The sequence below is a fragment of the Mustela putorius genome, unplaced genomic scaffold (assembly GCF_011764305.1).
Source record: "Mustela putorius furo isolate JIRA1106 unplaced genomic scaffold, ASM1176430v1.1 tig00000765_pilon_pilon_pilon, whole genome shotgun sequence".
Classification (NCBI taxonomy): domain Eukaryota; kingdom Metazoa; phylum Chordata; class Mammalia; order Carnivora; family Mustelidae; genus Mustela; species Mustela putorius.
Window position 1 is genome coordinate 10,360,802 of NW_025421470.1, and position 16,299 is coordinate 10,377,100.

Consider the following 16,299-nt stretch of genomic DNA (forward strand, 5'->3'; position numbering starts at 1 on the left):
TCGTTTAAGCATTGGCCTTTTGTTCAGGTCATGATCCCAGGGTCCTAGGATAGAGTCCCACGTTAGGCTCCCTGCTTAGTGGGGAGCCTGCGTCTCCCTCTCCCTCTGCAGCTCCCCCTGCTTATGCTCTCTCTCTCTCTCTCTGTCAAATACTTAAATAAAATCTTTTAAAAAATAAAAAAAAAAAAAGAAGAAGAAGACTGTGAAATTAGCCTCTTCTTCCTCCTCCAATAGCCTTTTAACTCCATTTGCTAAGGTGGACTCCAGGAGGAAAAGAAAAGGGGTTGGAGTTGGTGGGAGTGGGTCACCTCAGAGGTGTCCCCAGCCTCTCTGGAGAAGGGGGGACAGTTCTGTCTCTCCACCCTCCCGCTCCCCTTCTTTCTTCCACCAACACCTCCCCTCTCCACACTGCGGCCACCAGAGCTTGTATGTGTCATGGACCCAAACACACGCTCCCATCACCAAGCACTGGCTCACATGACCATTTCCTCTTCATGTTAAACCCGTACTATTCAGTGTTCCAAACTTTTTTAGATGCATTTAGATCTTTTTGGGTTGGGGGTGATGGGTAATTTGGCAAAGCATACACCATACCTGGGTTCTTACAAAACCCGACAATTGGCAGGAGGGCAGCGTGCATTCAAATGAAGCAAAACTCGTTCATCCGAGAAGGCTTTGCTTTTCCTTTCTGGGGAGGGATAAATGCTCTGGTTTGTTTTGTCCTCCACGGCATATATTCCTTTTATTATTGGCTGGCTTGAACGATTCTTTGAAGTTAATTTTTACATGTGAATGGCAGGGTTCTGTTTCACTTTTGGAAGCTTCTGGAGGAGGTGTCTCCATGTGCCTCTAGACTAAAGAATACTTTTTTTATAAGTTCCTGGAGTGCTTTTAGGGGATAATGAAATTGGAGAGATTGAGAAGGACCTGGGACCCAAGCTGCCATAGGGATCGACACTGGTAAAGTGCTTAGAACTTAAGAGCCGCAGCCTTTGGAAAGAACTAGCGTTCTGCCATCCTAGTAGCTTCTCCACACCAGACGTCGTACCTGGAAAAGGGGCCATCCGGATGGACTTCTCAGTGTAGCATAGACTCTTTCCCTTTCCCCCTCGTTTCCTATTAAAACAACAACAGCAACAAAACTTTGTCAACATGTTTCAAAGCAAGGCAACCGCATCAGTGTTTCTTTTCTCAACTTCAGAGCCTAGATTCTCCAAAATGTTTTTATATCTTTTTCTGAGCCCAATAGCTGTTAGGAAATGATCAAAGGGTTGCATATTCCTAGCTCCCAAATTACAAATAATAAAGTTTTCCAATGAAAAATCCCGGGATTGCTTGAGGATCTCTTCCCACGTTCCCACGGTGGAATACAAGCGGGAATTGGGACATTCATCCAGTAAAGTTCAATTAGGGGGAAAAAAAGCCATATTACAAAATGAATCCCACTTTTTTCTTTAAAAACAGAGTTCATTGACCAAGAAAGATTTCAAAATGTTTTCTCTAATACCCCAACACGAAACTTTGAGGTTTTCAGGGAATTACAGGGATCAAACGACCAGTCCAGGCTTGGGTTTCCAGGTTTCCCAAAGACTCGAAACTCCCCTAGAGGCTAATTACTGTTTACTGCTGAGACCTTCCTCATTTTTCTTCGGTAACATTTTCCATCTTGAGAAGGGTCGTCCCATTCAGCCGAGGAGCATGGTGTCTGAGTGGCTGAATGGAATTACTACCAGTGGAAAGTATGCTGCAAGAGCGGTTGATAAAACAGCTGCAAGGCAAACCTTGGCTGTTTTTTCCATCCTCCCCAAGCAAAGTTAATTAGCATAGGGAAAATGACTAAGGTGTTGACGTCACCTCTTTCCAGTAGAAACTTACACTCTGTCTCCGTCTGCCTGAAAGCATGCAGGACTTGACTCAGGAATTTGCTGTCCAAACAGGATGCCCGGGAAGCTGTGCTTTTTTTTCCCCAGGGGGCTGGACTTCGGTGTTTTATAAGGGCTGGCCGGAGACAGGACCTACAGCCTCTTGCAAAGGAACCTCGCTTGGGGCTTGCCTGTCTGAGCTGCTAGTCCTCTCACTGTAAGAAAGCAAGATGCACTTTAGAAACTTTAACTACAGTTTTAGCTCCCTGATTGCCTGTGTGGCAAACAGTGATATCTTCAGCGAAAGTGAAACCAGGGTAAGGCTTCTACTATGATGTGATTTTTGAGAGTTTTCAAAGCATTGTGTTAATTGGGACTAGTGAATGAGATATTTGCAGGGGTGTTACATGGCTGTCTTGTGGGTTTGCGGGTTGGGGAATAAATCCAAAATACTTGGAGCTTTATCAATCAAAAGCTGTTGCCTGAGAAAATACCCGCAAAGAGCTTTCTAAAGCTCTCAACATTTGCAAACATCTAGGTCCCTTGACTAACTGGTAATGCAACTGGTTTTAACAGGGTGTTTTTTATTCTGTGTAGGTCGTAAGTAAATTTTTAGAGGGAAGCTTTTTCTGACAATGAATGGAGCGTTTCGCTTTGACATCTAGCGATCAGAACAATTTAATTTTATCTTGGGAAATAAATATTGTAAAGATGTGTATATGTTTGTGGTAATTACTAGGTCCTGTCCCCAAGTTTTCGGATTTCTTTAGTTAGGGAAAATGAGGCCATAGCAAGTAATAAAACTGGATAAATAACTTAAGTGGGGGTAAGTGTACCTCCCGGGAAGCAGCTCCCATTGATGGTACTTAGTGTAATTAGTAATTTTAATTCCGATGCTTTTCTTCTTCATTTGATTAGGATGTCAGATTTCCATCAGTAGTTCCCCAGCTGTGTAATTGATCTTGAACAGTACTGTATATAAATGAATTCTGTGTGTTCTGTTTGGGGATGATGTTTGTGTGATATGCTTTATGCCCAATGCCTTATCGGAGCCTGTGAAGGTTTTGTGTTGTTGTCGTTGTTGTTGTTATTTAATCAAATTTAACTCCCCAATTACGTGCGATGCGTGTGAGCCAGGACTGGGCTTTTTGAATTAGATCAGAGCACATTCTACCTATGAAAAGTACTACAGAAATCTCTGTATTTCGTATTAGCCTTATGTGAGTCGAAATCCGTATTTTAATTAATTAGAGAGAGATGCCGTCCAACAACTGCAAAAACCAGGTACCAGTTATTAGCACAAATCATTTTGTAGGGGAATGGTATCACAGAAATGTGGATTTAACAGATGTTGTGCCTTGTCTTGTGTTCTGGTCCTAAGCTCTGCCTCGTATTCTAAAAATAGTCCTCAAAGTCCCCTCCCCCTCAATTCTGAATCAGAACCTCAGAACTAAGCACTAAGTCATTGGTCACAATGCCTATTGATGAGGTCATGCAAAATTCCAAATTGATGCCCACGCGCCGTGCCAGCAACTTGCCGGTCCTCCTGCTCCAGAGAGGTGGAGAAAAAGTCCCATGCAGCCCGATGAAATCCCCACGAAGCATCTGCTATGCGCTGCTCTCATTCTTTGCCCCTGCAACCCCCTCAGAACTGTTCCTAAACTAAAGAAAAGTCACGGAATTCCAGGAGGGGAAGTGTGGGAGCTTTCCCATCCCCCCAACAGCCTGCCTGTGGAGCAGCCTGCCCCTGGACACCCGTTGCCTCCCCTCTCTCTTGCACCCAGTAGTCTCGAAGGTTCTCCCCCTCTTGCACACCATCCTCTCGCCACCTGCTTTCTGTAGGTTCCCAAGGTCCTCAGTGCCCCCCCCCCACCTCCTCTTCTGCATGGATCCCCTTTATAGAAAGCACACTGCCCCCCACTGGACCCTCAGCCAGCCCCTTCTGCCTTTCACAGAGTTCCCACAACCCATCCCCAGTGCTCAGTCGCATGACCACTCAAAGCCCATACAATCTTTCTGGAAGTGTGTTTCGACTATCTGTCAACTCCCTCTCTGGTTGGAGCCCGAGGACCTCCTGAGGAGCTTGAGGACCTGCTGTGGCCTCCCATCTCCCCCACAGGCTCCGGCTGACACCCCCCAGCCCAGCAGGGGTCTCTCCAAAAAGCTTTTCCCAGAAGGTAGATGAGCTCCCTCCTGAATGGAAAGCCTAATACACCCTTGAACTTGGACACTTCCATTCTCAGAGCTCCTGCTGTCTTATAATTTTCACTGGTCTTTATAACACTAGAGCTAGAACTGTACCCATATTAAAGTCAGCGGGCAGGGGCGCCTGGGAGGCCCGGTGGGTTAAGCCTCTGCCTTCGGCTCGGGTCATGATCTCAGGGTCCTGGGATCGAGCCCCGCATCGGGCTCTCTGCTCAGCAGGGAGCCTGCTTCCCCCCCCCCCCTCTCTGCCTGCCTCTCTGCCTACTTGGGATCTCTGTGTGTCAAATAAATAAATAAAATCTTTAAAAAAAAGAAAAAGTCGGCGGGCAGACATGGGACCATCGGCCTTAATTTTTAAGCCAGTATTCTTCTAGAGAGTGAAAAGGTAACAGAGCAAGTGGGAAGGCGACAGGGGATTCCTCCTTAGACCTCTTCCTTACAGTAAGAAATGCAAGGTTCCTTATCAACAGCATTGTTTTCCTGTGCGATAAAAACAATTTTTTTTTTTTTTCAAATGAGCTCCAGTGCTCTTAAACCCTAAGAAATACCCAACACCCAAAACCGAGCAGTGGGATCGGGGTTCTCGGGACTGAGGAAGGTTGCTGGACATTAGGGACCTTCAGGCCAAGAGGGGGGTGACAGACTGCCAAGCCGGCCCTCCTTGCGACGTCCTCCTGTTCTACTTATAAAGACTATTTCTGTGACTATAGGAGGTGTCGAGTGTTGGCACTTGTTCCACGATTCAGCAAATTTAATAGATCCTACGTTCTTACTTTGTCCTAAAATCGCCTCAGAATTCGAAGGGCAGAGAGAACACATCTTCTTAAGAGGGGAGAGGCTCCTGTCTCCTCTAAGAAAGAGGCGGGGTGTTCTCGCCATGATTCCAGTCCGCTCCCTCAAGAAGAAATGGAACAGAGTCGTCAAGACTCCTGCGCAGGTGTGTTCTGACGCCTTTTATCTTTGTTGTTACTTTTCAGGCCAAATTCGAATCCCTCTTTAGGACGTATGACAAGGATATCACCTTCCAGTATTTTAAGAGCTTCAAACGAGTCCGAATAAACTTCAGCAACCCCTTATCGGCTGCAGACGCCAGGCTCCAGCTGCATAAGACTGAATTTCTCGGAAAGGAAATGAAATTATATTTTGCCCAGGTGAGTTAAATCCGTGGATGCGCGTGCTTCCCTCTCTCCCCCTCTTTAAAAGCAGCTCACACCCTGAGCGTGCTCTACCTTGGTGTTTTAATGTCTATACGTCTGCACCGCAGGATGGAAATTACAAAGTATACCCTCTGTCATACCTTCCTGCATGCATCATTATTCATGATCATTTTACTGCCCCATGAAAATGTGTTTAAAAAGATCATTATATGGAATATCACTCAGCCATCAGGGTGAATATTACTCATTCTTCGGGAAGGATGAATACTTACCATTTACATCGAGGAGAATGGAACTGGAGGGTATTATGCTGAGCGAAATCAGTGAATCGGAAAAAGACAATTACATGGTTTCACTCCTTTGTGGAATAAAATAGCGCAGAGGATCCTAGGGGAAGGGAGGGAAAACAGATGGGAAGTCGGCAGAGAGGGAGACAAACCCTGTGAGACTCTGAACTCTAGGAAACAGACTGAGGGTTGCTGGAGGGGCGGGGAGGGGGATAGGGGAGGGGGGCACTGGGGGATGGGCAGTACGGAGGGCGCGTGATGGGATGAGCTCTGGGTGTTCTGTGCAACTGATGAATTACTGACCTCTACCTCTGCAACTAATGATAAACTCATGATTGGCTAATTGGACTTAAATTGAAAAGAAAGACCATTAATACCGGCACATAATAGTGTGCCATATAGATATTTCAAATATGTTTAACCAGCTTTTACTCTTGTTTTCCGGTTTTTCACTATCCTAGATGATGATGCCATGAACATTCTTGCATGTTTATTTTGTCATTTGAATGACAAAAGCAGTACAAGTTAACTGAAACAATCCAAGTTACAACACCCAAGTCCCTAAAGTTAAATAGATAACATTTCTCCACTCTCCTTCCAGAGCCGTCCCCCAGTGTAACCACCTTTGAAAATCTAGCGGGAGTACGTCTCCTGCTCCAGGGTTAGGGCTAATGACGTGCTCCAGACGGAGAACAGACCTGAGTGGGTCCCCACTCCATGCATTTTCTCAGCAGCACCGAGCTCCACGCGATGGAGAGCCAGCAGTCTGCCAATGCAGGACTGGCTTGAAAGAAGAAAAAAATGACTTAGCCAGATTTGCTTAGTTAGCAAACACTAAGCAATCCTCCTGGTAGCAGGAGTCCCGCTTCCAGGACACTCACGAAGGGCTGTGCATGGGTTTGCTTTTTCCCTGGCTCACCATCCTTCCAGCTTCCCCCTGCTCCTAACCTTCAGTGACCGGGGACCCATTTTCAAGGCAGCTCACAAAGTGCTACCTGATGATGTAACAGGGATCCAACAGATTAGCAGTGGAAGGGAAGGAGCTTTGTCGATGCTGTTTTCTGGTTAAAGCTGGCCCCTGCTGAGGCTCTGAGCTCCCCAGGCCCATACAGGGGAAGCAGACCTCCTAGAGAGGCTTCCTGACCTGGGGAGAAAGAGGGGGTTGCTGGTCCCTCAAGGGTAAATTAGAGCTGGGATACCCTGCCCCCTGGTGGCCACCCTTGGGAGGTACGGGTTTTGACCTTGAGTCCTTAGTTGGGAGCACACTCCTTTCTGCATTTGATCCAGGTTCTGGATCATGACTTAATCCTTCCACAACTTTCTTCTGATTACGAAAGTAAATGCACGCTCATTGTGAAAATTAAAACACAAAGAAAATCCAGACTGATCAGACTTCAATGTAACACCTTTCCGGACGGCCCTCTAACCACTGATAGGACTTCTGTGCCCAAACTAGTGTCGTGGGTTATTGGTTCATAGTATTATTTTTTCAAAACCCCCTGGATGGTGGATCTTTTTTCTCTTCCTCGTGCGTCTGATTTGGAAGCCCAGAGGAAGGGAATTGTGGGGTGCCACTGGGTGGGCGGGAATCCTGGGTCCCCGTCCCTGGTTTGGCCCCTGAGAAACTATGACGGTAGAGCTGTTGTTTCGCCTTTTTGAGCTTCTGTTAGATGTCTGTGATATGAGGAGCCGGAAGACATGGATTCTGAGATCCCTCTGGCCTCAGTGACAGAGCTTTATTTTCTCCATTTCTACTAAAACAGTATCAATTTTCCATCGGTCTGGGTCAGTGGTCCTGAGCCTGTGGGTTTCCGTCCTGGGAGGGGTCAGCATAGCCCGATCACGTTCTCCAAATAGACCGTATCATGAGCCGACCTTCAACGGCAGGCATTCTGCTGCCCAGTCATGGACTCGTCCTTGGTCCCCTGTCCCCAACTAGCTGTCACTGAGTGCTGCAGCATCACGGGGCTGTTCTCCTCCAGAAACACCCACCTGTGTGTTCTCTCTCTCCTCAGACTTTGCACATAGGAAGTTCCCACCTGGCCCCCCCAAATCCGGACAAGCAGTTCCTGATCTCTCCTCCTGCCTCGCCGCCGGTTGGTTGGAAACAAGTAGAAGATGCTACTCCCGTCATAAATTACGATCTGTTATATGCTATCTCCAAGCTGGGGCCAGGTAAGCAGTGCTCTGGGGTGGGGGCAGGGAAAGAGATGGGGAGAAGTTGTCCTTGAGGGCCAAGACCAGGACACGCACCTGCAGTCAGGGAACAGCCAGAGCCTTGTGGCCCCTCTCAACTGTCCGATGAATGCGAGCGGGTTTGGGAACTGCGCCTCTTTGCGTTCATCTGTGCCCATGACTCAAGTTGTTGGGAACATGCGTGCCTGCCTCAGGCCTTAGACAGTCATGGGGACCAAGGACCATGATCCCTTGCAGCTGGCATCACGCCAATCTTTCCTGTCACCCACTGAGCACAGCCTGTGTGGGCAGCCTCAGACCCGGGCCCAAGGCCTGTCCCTCCAGGATAACCGACTAGACTTGGAAAGGGAAAACAAACCATCCCACACGTCAGAAACTTTACTTTTTAGTCAGGGTGGTTTCATCCATTGATCTGATGCTCACCTGCCCTTTTGAATGTTCTGGAGAACCATAGAGTGTAGTGAAGTGTAGTGAAGAAAGAGCCCCCGTCCTGCAGGCCCCCACTTGGCCCTACAGGGGGCTCACACCTGTTCGAATGCAGAGAAAAAGAGGTTCCAGTCCTTTGAGGCAACAAAGATGTGAGTAGTCAGGCAGATAAAAGATACCCTGGCCATGCAATCGGTATTACCCAATGGAGTTAGGAGCAGTAGATGAGATCGATGTGGAAAGCACCGCAGAGGTGCCTGGCCCACAGGCAATGCCCAATTCATGATTTCTGGAAACAACAGAATGTTGGTGGTTCCTGTCTCACCGGCTAGGGTTTGGATGAGGGGCATGAAGTGGTTTGAGCCCACCCTCCTGCCCTGTCCGTAGAGCAAACATAATAAATGCTGAGACCATTGGCTCCTTATTTCTCCTTGACCAGAAGTCTGATGACGTTCCTTTGGATGGAGGGATTTATTTCTTGGACCATCAGCAGTTTCGTGTTGAAAAGATTACATTTCTGAACCCACCGCTCCAGCGGAAACTCCCTCTGAGGGAGAGAGCGAGAATCCCGTTACCTACTGGTAATGGTGGTGTGAAGGTCAAGATGGCCGCTCTGAGGAAGCAGGCGCTCCTCCCGCAGCTCCCGGCTGTCTGAGGGAGCTCCCGGAGTCCGAGGGAATGCTAGGGAAGAAATGGGGCCTCCATCTGGAGGAGGTGATGAATGGCGCCAGAGGCAAGAAGTGCAGCTGACGACAATTCTTCCCACTCCAGAACCTACCACGCCTTTATGGAAGGCTGATTGGAAAAGCCTTTTCAGAAACTAGACAGAATAAAACCCGTTCATCCTTCGTTTACTTAACACTGAGCTGGAACAACATTTCATGTTCGGTTGTGCTTTGCAGCCAACAAGACTGCGAAGATTTTGCAAATACGGTCCTACCCCGAAGCTTGCTGGATGGTGGCCAATTAGGGGGTAGATAAGGATCCTGACCAACGAGGTCTTGTGACCTCCACCTTCATTCCTTCCCTGGAAGAGCTGAGACTCGCTCACTTTTCCAACGCAATTGTGCTGATGTTCCAGATAGAGAAACAACAACTCCCTTTTTTTTTTTTAAGATTTTATTTGTTTATTTGACAGACAGAGATCCCAAGTAGGCAGAGAGGCAGGCAGAGAGAGAGAGAGAGAGAGAGAGGGAAGCAGTTTCCCTGCTAAGCAGAGAGCCCGATGTGGGGACTCGATCCCAGGACCCTGAGATCATGACCTGAGCCGAAGGCAGAGGCCTTAACCCACTAAGCCACCCAGGTGCCCAACATTTTATGAGGAAAAGTGTCTTCTAGGTTCGGAGGAGTCCGCAAAGTAGTGTGAGGCAGGAAGGTCTGGAATCTGGGTGGAGAAAAAACCTACCCCTGTATCCCTTGGGGGTGGGGGGGGTGAAGGGAGCTGAAGCAAACCCACCCCCCACCTGTTGAAATCCTAGCATTCTACTGCACCCAGCTTTCCACCAGTAGTGATCTGTGCTCTGTTTGTAAACATTAGGAAAACCAGGTGACACTTACTGGGCCTGTGACCTGAACATCAGGACCCCTAAGAACTTGGCTTGCACTTAGGTAATTGGCTCAGTGAGGTCAGGGCTGTTATTCTCCCATTTTACAGAGGAGGAGCTAGAGGTTCACAGGGATGCGAAGGAATGCAACCATGGGCTCTGGGGACTGAGTGGCAGGGCTCCGAGCCCACGTCTGGCCACCACCTCCCTCAGCCCTGAAGAGGCTACCAGGGCAGCCCCATAGATTTTTTTCTCAGTTACTTCTAGAAGATTCCTGCATCCCACCCCTGCTGCACCAGAGGGGCCTTAACTGGACTGAACCTGGTCAGACACAGGCTGACCTGGAAATGCAGGACGCTCCTGGCTCCCGGGGTTGCAAGTTGTCCTGTGAAAAGGGATGCTGTGGTCAGACATGTTTTGGGAGCACCTGGTTCAAACCAGCCATAATTACGTCCTCGCACAGCCCCCCCCCCCCACTTGTGTCTCCTGTCCCTGGGGTGTGCTGCCTCCGTGGGAGCCCTGACAGGCTCACGATGTCCCTTCCTAATGTGTTTTCTTCATGCACGGTCTTCTCCGAAATGCACACTCCTCGCACACACTGGAAAATTTAGGAGGCCTGGTGAACATGTTAAGTGAAATTAAAAATGCACTCCTTGGGGCATCTGGGTGGCTTGATCGGTGAGGCATCTGACTTTTGACTTTGGCCCAGGTCACGATCTCAGAGATTGAGCCCTGGGTTGATCTCCAGGCGGGGCATAAAGCCTGACTGGGATTTTTTTCTCTGCCTCTCCCTTTGCCCCTCCCCCTCCATTTAAATAAATAAAATAAAATAAAATAAACTCTTTCCATACACCTTGACTCAGTGCTTGAAAGCAGCATAATAGGGACACCTGGGTGGCTCAGTTGGTTAAGCAGCTGCCTTCGGCTCAGGTCATGATCCCAGGATCCTGGGATGGAGTCCCACATTGGGCTCCTTGCTCGGCAGGGAGCCTGCTTCTCCCTCTGCCTCTGCCTGCCTCTGTGTCTGTCTGTGCTCGCTCGCTCTCTCTCCCCCTCTGTCTCTGGCAAATAAATAAATAAAATCTTTAAAAAAAAAAAAAGAAAGCAGCATAATATATGAAGATGATTATATATATATATATATATAAACTTACTATATTTATATACAAAATTTTATATTACATTATTTAATATTATATATCTAGATATAATTTTTTTTCTGCTCGAGCCACGAGGGAATGCCAGTCCGGAGCACGGCTGCCCAGGCCCCTCCAGCCCCACCGAACGTCCGGAGAAGCCTGGCGCCGCAGACCCCTCCGTGCTCTTCCACGAGCTCTTGCTCGTTGGCCCTCCCGGTCCTTGCCCGAGTGACCCTGCATCTTCTCTTCCCTCCCTAGGGGAGAAGTATGAACTGCACGCGGCGACCGACACCACCCCGAGCGTGGTGGTCCACGTCTGCGAGAGCGACCAGGAGAACGACAGCGGCGACGAGATGGAACGAACGAAGAGACCCAAACCAAAAATCATCCAGACGCGAAGGCCGGAGTACGCGCCTCTGCATTTGAGCTGAACTGGCGAGCCAGGGGGCAGAAGGATTCCGAGTCCCACTGGCGGGGAGGAACCTTGTACTGTGCAGGTGGCGGCTCACGACCTGGGCGGAGGCGGCGCGGGTCGGCGGGGCAGGACCTCCAGTTCCCGGTGCTCGGAGGAGCATCCGGGCTCCGCCCCCTGGTTCTGATGCTGCTCCCCCGGGCCGGCGTCCCGGCTTCCAGGGACGCCCCGGGCCCATCACTGAGCTCAAGGTCATCGCCCAAGGACATTGGGGCCCGTCTCGATGAAAACTGATTAACGATAGTGTGTCGTACTCGTTCTCTCTGGTAGGTTCTGTGTTTGTCGAGGGCAGCCTCATCCCCGGGTGCGGGGGGAGAGCCTTGTCTTTCTGGCCAGCCTGCGGGGAGGCTCTCTCTACTGCTGGGAGGAGGCACCCCCGAAGCCTCGTAGGGTCTGGTGCAGAAACGTCGTGAAAACGAGAACAAGGCAATGTGGGATTTGTAGTGTTTCATTTTTCTCCCCCCTCATGTTCTAATGTTTGTGCATGTATATTACTGATTTTCAGAACTAACCCTTGTTCGTGTATAGAGTTATGCCATTGTTGTTTTGCCTCTTCTGGAGGACGGGAGAGCGTTTGGAAAACCGGTCACCTTTCCAGATTCATGACTCTCTTTGCAACAGCACCCGCACGGGGCGTCCTGTCTGGATACATCAGCCCCGGTCCTTTCCCACGCCACATCTACATGTGCTTTGGCAAAAAAAGTCAATCTGAAATTCCTATGTCAGGTTTCACTCTATAAAAAATTCAGAGAATAGCAGTTTCACTGCCAACTTTTAGTGGGTGAGAAATTTTAGTTTTGGTCATTTGGGTCAGACATTGGTTCCATTTCTTTCTTTTACATGGCGATTTACACACATGAATCATAGCCCCCCCCCCCCGCCCAAAAAGACACCTTTTGGTGTTGAGATAGTTGACTTTTTTTTTACCCCACTAAAACATCAAGATAAACTTGTAAATAAAGCTGATAGCATATATTCATACCTATTGTACACGTGGGTGAAAAATACGGCTGTGGAAGAATAGTGTCAGATATTACCCTACTCGTGACTTGTATGTTGTAGAAAATGCTGTTAAATGTTGGAAAGGACTTGAATTCAAAGCATGCAAAGTGGCTCGTACATGTGTGGTCAAATGGAAGAGACGCAGTGCCTTTCCCCATTAATTCCTGATGGAATCGTTATACTTGGTTAGTCTGTAATTTTTTTTTCTAGTTGTAATGTGTACGTCTGGTAAAGAGGTATTCTATTTTGGCCTTACAATACCATAGCAAAATTGGTCGTTTTGAAATACCTAATGCCAAGTAACAGTGCATGCTTTGGAAATTCGGAAGGTGGTTTCCTTTACGAAGCAAATACATTTGATTGTTCCAGAAACTGACTGAATGTTCTCAAACCCCTGTTTACAGTACTTGCTGAAGGGGGAGGCAGGCGAGGGAGAGACCATCGCATAGCTGTTCAAATGTTCCTGGTTAAGTGCTTTTAAACTGGAGAGGCTAACCTCAAAATATTTTTTTTAACTGCAGTCTATAATAAATCAACACAATATACTCTTTATGGAGAGGTTCATCTTTGTGCCTTTTTATTTCTGATGATCAGTCTGTGATCTCTTTGAATCTTGCAGGCTCCAACGGACACGTTGTTTCTGTTTAGAAACTCCTAATTCTTTGCTGCAGTTCACCGAGGGGTGACCGCACCATCCAGACACCACTCAGCAAAGGGGAGAACAGATAAAACTGAAATCGGTGTCGGAGGGTTTGCTTTGCGTAGGGAGATGATACTCTGGGGAAGACCGTACTCACCGGCCAAACCGGCAGCTCCATGAAACAAGGGCGTCTCGACTTGTTAATTTGAAGAGTTGTCTTTCCTGTTAGAAAAGATGTCCATGCAACATACTGAATCACAAAGGCCAGTTATGTTCGGAAAGTCTGTCTCTGAGCCTTCTGTGGGACTCTCAAGCAGCCTTTTCCCTGGAGTCCTTAGGACACGTGGTGGGGAGCTTCCTGCCTCGGCCAGCCCCGCCGAAGCCGAAACAAACCAGGGTTTCTTGGCTGAACTCAGGAAAATGACATTAATCTCGATCAAGATTAACATGAGGCATTTTTCTGTGAAAATTCACATGCTCTTTTTTTTTCCTCTTATGAAGAGCCTCATTCTGTCACGTCCAGAAGAATTTCCATATCTTAAGCCCATGTACGTTTGAGGTTTAAACATGTTGGGGGGGAAAAAAAAATGTTGGAAAATCCACTTTTCAAGCTGGTGGGCAAATCTGATCATTGAGCAGATTCACTAATAGAGCACCTCGCGAGGGGGATCTGTTCACTAATAGATCACCTAGCGATGACAAGTGTCATTTATCATCACGTGAGTAGCGAGGAGCCCACCGGTGAGCACAGTTTGGTTACACAACATGCCAGCCCAGGATCCTTTCTCAGCAATAAGCCTGGGGAAAAAAATCAAAATGTGGGGTCAGCTCACTCAGATTTCCAGCTGGTGCCCTTGCACACCTGGGAAAATAGAAGCAGATTCAGGAGGTCCCAAGGCCTGGGAAGATGACAAAGCCCAGAGTAGAAATCACAAGTCGCTGAACATCTTCACTCGAGCATGATGGCTGATGAGTGGTCCTGTGGCAGCCTCCGCTGGAATCCTGAAGCCCGTCTTGCAAGCACTTGCTGCTTACGAGGCTGGTGGATACCAAGGGCCCCAAATCACGAGCGCGCTCAGGACTCACATATCTGTTGGTCCAGTCCCTCATCCAAGGGCTCTCTAAAATGCAAAGCAACAGACACGGAACAGGCGGCACCAGGCAGAACACATCTCTTGGCCATTGATTGAATGCGCTCCTTATAATAGACTTTGATAGAATACATTTCTGATCTGGTGGCGACCAGCATAGAGCCAGCCAAACAATGAAACTAGGCCCCCTTGATATGGATACAAAACCCAAGCGAAGGGTCGTAATCAATGGAGAAGTATTACCAGTTCATGCAGCTATTAATATTTGGGTTAAAGAGATTGATTTGCAGTCAGCAAGCATTTAGGATTTTATACTTCCAGAATGCAGCGTGAATTAGTGCGCACGGGAGACGTGGGTTTTCAGAGAGCCTCAGCGTTCCGTGAAAGGTACAGAATTCACTACAAAGTAAACTGGCAGATTATCTCAAATATTAAATTGCAACGGATTCAATACACTGTACAGACATGTTATGGCCCAAAATGCATCCGCAGCTGCTCTAAACGTATGTCATAGGGTGTGGAACATTTGCCTTCGTCTATTAAGTGCCTATCACGTGACAGTCACCTAAAGGTCAACAAGTCAGGGAGCCTACACATAACCTAAAAATTATTAAGAAAGAAGTTAGAACACACAGAAGAAATGTATTCTTTCTTTCCTAAATTCTCTAGTGTTCTGATTCTAAAGGCACATAGGGCTTTTCTTTTTTGAGGACACCACCACACTTGGCCATCTCTAGTTCCCATCTGAAACGCCCACTCTTGTGACTCGTGAGGGTTACATGGCAATCACGTAGATGGATTATATCCCCCCCCCCGCCCGCTCCCTGCCCATACCTTATTTTCTCCAGCACTGCCTCTCGGCTGCCCATGAAAGGTCATTTTAATCATGGCTATGGTTCTGGAAGGCAGGAGGAAATGATTTGAAAACGATTGAACTGTGGTATCTACATTCAACGTTTCTCTTTCAAGATTCCGATTCAGGATTCAGTGACCATTCTACAAGGCCAGTGAGAGCCAACACACTGCTCTAACCACTACAGTTCTGGCCCTGAGTACCGTCAGGGTGGCAGGGGGCCCTCCTGGCTGATATCCAAGCTCTGGTCACATGGAATTTTCAGGGTTTCTCACTCACTGTATTGTCTCTTTCCTGTGCACCATTACACATGTCCCCTGTGCCTAAACCATTATCCAGTGCCCCAGCCCAGTCTGGGCTAACTCCATAATGCTAGACACCCCGTGAGAGCAGGCCCACGTCTGCCATCTGAAACTCTGGCAGCTACCACTGAGCCCTGCCCGCAGCAACCGATAAATACTGCTGACATAATTAACGGACTCACTGATACTTGTCCTATAGTTCTGCATCACGGATGCCTCTTCCCCCTGAGAATCGTTTCCAGCCACTCCTGCTGAGTCTCCCATCGTGTGCCATACTTTCCCTTTAGAATACACGCTGACTCTTCTAGCATAATTGTTAAATTGTTTGTCTTCCCGGTTAGAACCCAAGTCAAGGGGAGACAGGATGTTGGGGGACCTGTGCTTCAGAGCAGACGTTCAACACAACTTAGACGGATGGATGGATGGATGGATGGATGGACGGATGGGTTGGGTGGATGAGGATTTCAGACACAGAGGAGTGAGAGGTCATTGAGAAAAAATAGGAAAATAATGAGGCATACTCTGTCCTAGTCAATAGAGCCAACAAACAGCTCAGTGCTTTAACCCAACAAATTGCCAGTCTTCTGGAAAAATAACAAAACAGGGAGAAAAGGAGACATAATCGTGTGGGTAGAGTAATAGATGAGAAAAGAAGAAAAATTTTGCTTTTACGTTTCTTTTCTCCAACAGAGTGGTCGGCCAGAAGGTGAGTGACCAGGAAGAGCAGGAAAGAACTTTCCAGGTTATGGAAATGTTCTCTGCCTTGAGTGAACAACACAGTAGCAGCGGCAAGGGTGCATTTGCCCAGAACTGATCCAACCACACATTTACACTGGGTGCATTTTGTTGTATGTCAAGTGTGCCTCAATAAAGTTGGCTTAATTTTTAAAAATCAAGATAAAGGAGAAAAAATGTTCAAATCTTTTTCAATGGACAACAGTTGGCAGAAGGCTTCCATTCTCCACATCCCTAGTAAAAATAGTTTCCGAGTGTATAATGACTTAAAAATCTTCCTAAAACAATATTAAACAGCAAGGCAAAGCAGCATCCCAAATTAGAGCGTGAAAATTCTAATAAGCTTAATAAAACTCAGTGTGTCCATTGCAATTTGTCCGTTTGAGAA

At 47.8% G+C, this 16,299-nt stretch overlaps 1 protein-coding gene across 2 annotated transcripts in view; it reads left to right on the plus strand.

Annotated features, from left to right (window-relative positions):
- The window catches only part of RCAN1 (regulator of calcineurin 1), a 94,659-nt gene extending 81,817 nt beyond the window's left edge, over nt 1-12,842 (plus strand). The window contains exons 1-4 of one of the 2 annotated variants that reach the window (XM_004757536.3): nt 1,933-2,179; nt 5,045-5,218; nt 7,527-7,686; nt 11,075-12,842. In XM_004757536.3, coding sequence (XP_004757593.1) covers nt 2,093-2,179; nt 5,045-5,218; nt 7,527-7,686; nt 11,075-11,247 — 594 coding nt within the window. In that variant the 5' untranslated portion in view covers nt 1,933-2,092 and the 3' untranslated portion in view covers nt 11,248-12,842. Of the gene's footprint in view, nt 1-1,932; nt 2,180-5,044; nt 5,219-7,526; nt 7,687-11,074 lie in introns of those variants that run through there. The other variant, XM_004757535.3, reaches the window with a different exon arrangement.
- Nucleotides 12,843-16,299: the final 3,457 nt, after the last annotated feature.